Here is a 5,218-nt window from a genome sequence, read left to right as displayed (position 1 = left end):
TAGATAGGAGTTGCTTTTTATTGACGTGGTAGTGGGCTCTTCAGAGCAGCCCCTTTAGGTTTAAGAGCATTTTTCTTCTTCTGTTCTTCTTCCTGCAACTTCTCCTGCTGCCTGAGCTGCCATGCCTGTAATCCAGCATCCATTTCCTGTGACAGCAGTACAACTCGTCTCTGAAACAGACAGGAAAACAGTGTGAATAACATCTGGGGCTTGAGCTCTGCACCATATATCCTTTCATTCACAGATCAAAGTCAGAGGTTTCAGCTGGAAAATGACACTGCTGACTGGGGAAGGGGTGGGGCCAGGTCCTGGGATGGGAAGTGGGGAAGACAGTAAAATGTGTGGCAGAATGTCTACTACCGGTTCCTGCCCTAGGAGTACCCCCTCTATTCCTTCCTTCTCACAGTACTGTTAAAACAGTGTGAGGGGTACATGTTAGCTTAGGTGTCAACACAGCTCAAGACAAATTAGTTTAAACTCTGTCCCTCAGATTACATGCAGGATGCCCTGGATGGGGCTCTAGCAACTCACTGCAAATTTTTCTCTTTGGGCTTGTCTTCGAAGCTGGCCTTTCATCGGAGGAGCAGGGCGGCCATCTGGAGATAGAAGTGAGAGAAAAGGCAAATGTTAGAGATGGCCTGTAGCACCTTGCGAAAGCAGACAGAAATGAGGGAAAAAACAGTTTTTAGCTCCTCGCTTCCATTTCACACCCACTGAAAAATTTCCCTAAAACAAGTTCCTCATCTTCAAGGGTGAAGTATGCCAGAACCACCAAGAATAAGCTCCTGGGCATGTTCCTATTGTATTTCACTCACCCCTCATCAGCCTGGAGTTCAAGGTTCTTTGCAATGCTGAATCACCTGTTTTATCTTCATAAAGCCCCCATTCAAGCAAACTGATCACTGTTCTACTCACCTCAAATCTTTGCTAAATTCCACCTAACTCCATAACAAACACCTCTTGCCTTTCCTTCCAGGCAAATTATCATCCTGAGGCCCACCTCAAGCCTGATCTGTCCCAGAAACCCTTCTCTAACCTCTTAAAACTCTCTTCTGAAAGACGTGCATATTACAATTTACAATAGCTAAGATTTGGAAACAGCCTAAGTGCCCATCAGCAAAGAAATGGATTAAAAAACTGTGGTACATCTACACAATGGAATACTACGCTGCTGTAAAAAAAAAAAGGAACTCTTACCATTTGCAAGAGCATGGTTGGAACTGGAGAGCATTATGCTAGGCGAAATAAGCCAGTAGGAGAAAGTTAAATATCACATGATCTCACTCATTTGTGGAATATAGTGAACAACATAAACTAAAGAACCAAAAGATCCAGAGACAGAGAAGCATTGAACTGACTGTTAAACCTCAGAGGGAAGGTGGGGTTAGGAGATCAAAGGACTTGTATGCATGTATATAAGCATTACCAATGGGCACAGACACTGGGGAGGGGGGGGTAAGGGCATGTGCTGGGGGGTGGGAGTGGCCGGGGAGAGGTAAATGGGAGAAAAAAATAATATTGTAATAGTAATAGCTATGTACGGGCGGGGGGGGGGGTACTTGAAATGTCAGGGGGACCACTCTATAAAGGAAAATTGTATATGTTTCTCATCACAATAAAGAAAAAAAAAGTGTATATCACTCATTTAATACTCATCTATTTGCCTTGGGACAGTTACTGTACTATTGCTTCTAACCTTATTTAGCCATCTCAAATCGTTTTGGAAAGGAGCAGAGCACTAAAGTGTTATCATTTAATTTTTAAAATGTCCATGCTTTGTTTTCCCAGCTAGACTTTAAGTTCCTTGGGATCAGGAACTAAGCTTTCACTATAGTGTAGACACATAATAAAAATTTCATAAATATCTGCGGACTTGCTACAAACTATCTCAAATGGTTTATAATGGAGTTGATAAGAAAGGGCATTTTCAACAAAGAAATAAACAGAGTGAACTCTCCGCCCAAATGTTTGAAGGCAAGACAGGAAAGAGATATTATTTATCAAAGGGAACCAATGTGTGTATGCCAGGTGTTTACATTGGTCGTTTCATTTTATCCTTCCAAGAACCATATGAGATAGGTATTTTTTACAGATGTGGAAACTGAGAGATACAATTAAGTAACCTGACCAAGACCCACAACCTTAGCAAGTAGAGAAGCCTGGATTAAGAATCAATTCCAGCCCTAGCCAGTTTGGCTCAGTGGATACAGCATCGGCCCCCGAAGACTGAAAGTTCCTGGGTTTGATTCCGATCCCGATTCCGGTTCCGGTGAAGGGAACGTACCTTGGTTGTAGGCTCAATCCCCAGCCCTGGTTGGGTATGTCCAGGAGGCAACCAATTGATGTATCTCTCTTACATAGATGTTTCTCTCTCTCTGTCTCTCCCCTTCCCTTCCACTATCTCTAAAAAATCAATGGAAAAATATGCTCAGGTGAGGATTAACAACCAAAAAAGAATAAATTCCAGAGTCTTTCCAATATTCCATACTACTTCAAGAAGATCCTAGGCTTCCTACAGTAAATAACAAGTAGAAAAAATCTTCACCATCCTCCAATTAAGCAAAATCATACTCCTGTAAAATCCAATAGGGTATTAATACTCAGGCCTCTGTGCTGTTGAAGGGGGACTGGCCTCTGCCCTGTTCTAGTCCTGGCTTTGCTCTTACCTCGTGGGTGATCACAGGCAATTCGCATTTCTAGGCCTCAATTTTCCTATCTGTAAACTGGAGTCCTATACGGGCATGAGGTGTGGCTTCAATTTTTCTAAGCTTCTCCCTCCTAGGGCTAATATTTCTTTTATTTTTATTTTACTTTGTTGTTTTTTCTTTTCTTTTCTTTTTTAAGTAAAGGGAAGAGCCTGGCCTGTGTGGTTCAGTAGCTGAGCATCACCTATGAACCAGAAGGCCACGCTGGATGCCGGGGAGGTTGGGCTCCGTCCTCAGTGGGGGGTGCGCAGGAGGCAGCCAATCAATTATTCTCTCTCATCACTGATGTTTCTATCTCTCTCTCCCTCTCCTTTCATCTCTGAAATCATAAAAAAAGTATCTTTTTTTTTTTTTTTAAATAATAAAGGGAAGAGACCTTTCTGAAGGGCGGCCACCATCCTCACTATTCACTTTTCTACTCCTCTCTCTGTGATGCTCATTTTGGCAGCCTTTCCAGGAGCTCTCCCTGCATTTGGTACCAAATTCTCAATAATGCACTCAGCACGGAGAACTTCCTAAGACCCATCCTTTGAGAAACAGGAAAGCCTTTTCACTCTCTCCCCTGGCGGGGCGCCCCCAGTCAGAACTGTGATCTGCTGATCTGCACAAGCCTAAAAGAGCCTGTCTAGCTTTGTTTCCCACCGGCCTAGTTTAATTTACAAAATAAACAACAGGGCTTCTTCCCCCTGTAAAGTTCAATACCTTGTTCACTCGGACACACCGCCACCCTGACACCCCGGCCCCACCCCCGGCTCCACCCGCTCCCCGCAGGGGCGTTCTCTCCGGGTGACACGGTCCGAGGCAGAGTTAACTGTCCGAGGAGATGCGCGCTCACCCGCGTACGACCAGTCTGGGAGCTCCGTCAGGGGCCCGTAGCCCGAGGGGTTGGCAGCCATGCCCTGCCTGGGAGGAGAAAAACCGTTCGGTTAGGACTCAGCACAGCTCTGGACCCCCATCTTCCCCAAACCCACACTCACTGGAGTCTCCACTGGCCACCCGCCCGAGCCGCCGCGCTGCCGTGCAGCCTCCGGACACCTGCGAGGAAAGCAGGGCAGAGGGGAGAGAGAGGCCGTGCTGCCAGCCCGGGGGTCCCAGGCCCCCCGCCCTCCAGGCCCTCCGTCCCCCGCCGGCTCCCGAGCCCACTTACTAAAGAGCAGAGCACCCAGAACAGCCATGCTGCGGGCCAGGGACCGGAAGTGGGCGTGGCCAAGGCGGTGGGCGTGGCCTCAGCGGCCACGCGCTACTCCTCGGGGGAAGTAGGAAGCCGCCATCTTGAACCAGGTTTTCAATCACGGGCCCCGCCATCTTGGGTCGTTGTACGGAAGAGAAGGACGAAATTGCGGCTGGGACTTTGGAGCAGATCGGTCGACCATCGTATGCATCCTCGGTGGTGGAGACTCCCTCAGTGGGAGTTGTGTCCTCTGAACTGTTTCTACGACTCCCTGTAGCGGTTCTTTGAAATTTATATTTTATATCTCAGCGGAGTACCATACACGTTACCGTATACTATCCCTCATCACTGTAACATATTTTTCCCAGCCTAAGAGTCAAACCTTGAGAGAATCAGAAAGTTCGGGCTTCAGTTTTCACTCATTTATCCAGCAGAGACAGTTTTTAAAGTATGCTTTTAAAAAATATATTTATTGATTGATTTCAGAGAGGATGGGAGAGGGGAGAGAGAGAAACATAAATGATGAGAGAGAATCATTGATCGGCTGCCTCCTGCACGCCCCCTACTGGGGATTGAGCCCGCAACCCAGGCATGTGCCCTTGACTGGAATCGAACCTGGGACCCTTCAGTCCGCAGGCCGACACTTTATCCACTGAGCCAAGCCGGCTAGGGAGAAAGTATGCTTTTATTGAATTTTTAGAGAGAGAGGAAGGGAGAGAGACATGATGGCTGCCTCCTGTATGCATCCCAACCATGTGTGCCCTGGCAGGGGGTTGAACCGGTGACCTTTGGGGGCACCCCTCTTATGCCCAACCAAGGAACCACACAGGCCAGGGCCTCCGACAAAACCGAAGAGGCCTGTGACCAGCACCGTATTCAGTGCAGGAGAGTCTATGGAGAACAAGACATCATTATTCTGCTGGAGCTCCCAGTGCACAGAGAGAAGGCAATCATCAAGTAATCACATCGCTGTAGTATTAATTCTGAGATGAGTGCTGGAAGGGAAGCGTGTGGTGCTGGTGGACATATAATGGAAACTTGGCCTGGAGTAGGTGGTCAAGGCTTTCTTGCGGAAAAAGTACCAAGCTAGGGTCTGACTCAGTTTTCATAAAAGCAATCACCCGGCAACAACCTTGTGAGGTGGGTGCTAGTCAGTGGCAAATCCAGATCTGTAGCTCCTTCCTCTTTTTTAACCACTTACTTGCCTTGGATAAGTCATCCTTAATTTCTTCATTTAAACAACTTTAGCCCTAGCTGGGTTGGCTCAGTGGATAGAACGTCAGCCTGTGGACTGAAGGGTCCCAGGTTCGATTCTGGTCAAGGGCTCCATCCAGGTTGGGGG

At 47.3% G+C, this 5,218-nt stretch overlaps 1 protein-coding gene across 2 annotated transcripts; it reads right to left on the bottom strand.

The window, feature by feature from the left end:
* MRPL52 (mitochondrial ribosomal protein L52) lies at positions 1–3,909 on the bottom strand. 2 transcript variants are annotated; one of them, XM_070426322.1, is made up of 5 exons: positions 3,853–3,909; positions 3,683–3,740; positions 3,541–3,608; positions 532–596; positions 1–170 (listed from the first exon to the last, which is right to left on the bottom strand). In XM_070426322.1, exons 1-5 carry the CDS (start codon positions 3,878–3,880, stop codon positions 18–20), a joined length of 372 nt encoding a protein of 123 aa, XP_070282423.1. In that variant the 5' UTR covers positions 3,881–3,909; the 3' UTR covers positions 1–17. The 2 variants fall into 2 exon arrangements, with proteins under 2 accessions (XP_070282423.1, XP_070282430.1); XM_070426329.1 differs by lacking the exons at positions 3,541–3,608; positions 3,683–3,740; positions 3,853–3,909 and adding an exon at positions 1,198–1,362.
* Positions 3,910–5,218: the final 1,309 nt, after the last annotated feature.

This window comes from Myotis yumanensis, unplaced genomic scaffold (genome assembly GCF_028538775.1).
Source record: "Myotis yumanensis isolate MYYU_CA2020_CCGP unplaced genomic scaffold, mMyoYum1.0.hap1 SCAF_1, whole genome shotgun sequence".
Taxonomy (NCBI): Eukaryota; Metazoa; Chordata; class Mammalia; order Chiroptera; family Vespertilionidae; genus Myotis; species Myotis yumanensis.
Note: the sequence above shows the minus strand (reverse complement) of the source record. Positions and strands in the feature narration are given on the sequence as shown.

Bases quoted from the DNA above. Each gene is read 5' to 3' on its own strand.
- MRPL52 (XM_070426322.1), bottom strand. From the start codon at position 3,880: ATGGCTGTTCTGGGTGCTCTGCTCTTTA. The intron at 3,609-3,682 runs GTGAGTGTGGGT...TTCTCCTCCCAG, and splicing joins GGTGGCCAGTGGAGACTCCA to GCAGGGCATGGCTGCCAACC. The intron at 597-3,540 runs GTGAGCGCGCAT...TTCTATCTCCAG, and splicing joins CCCAGACTGGTCGTACGCGG to ATGGCCGCCCTGCTCCTCCG.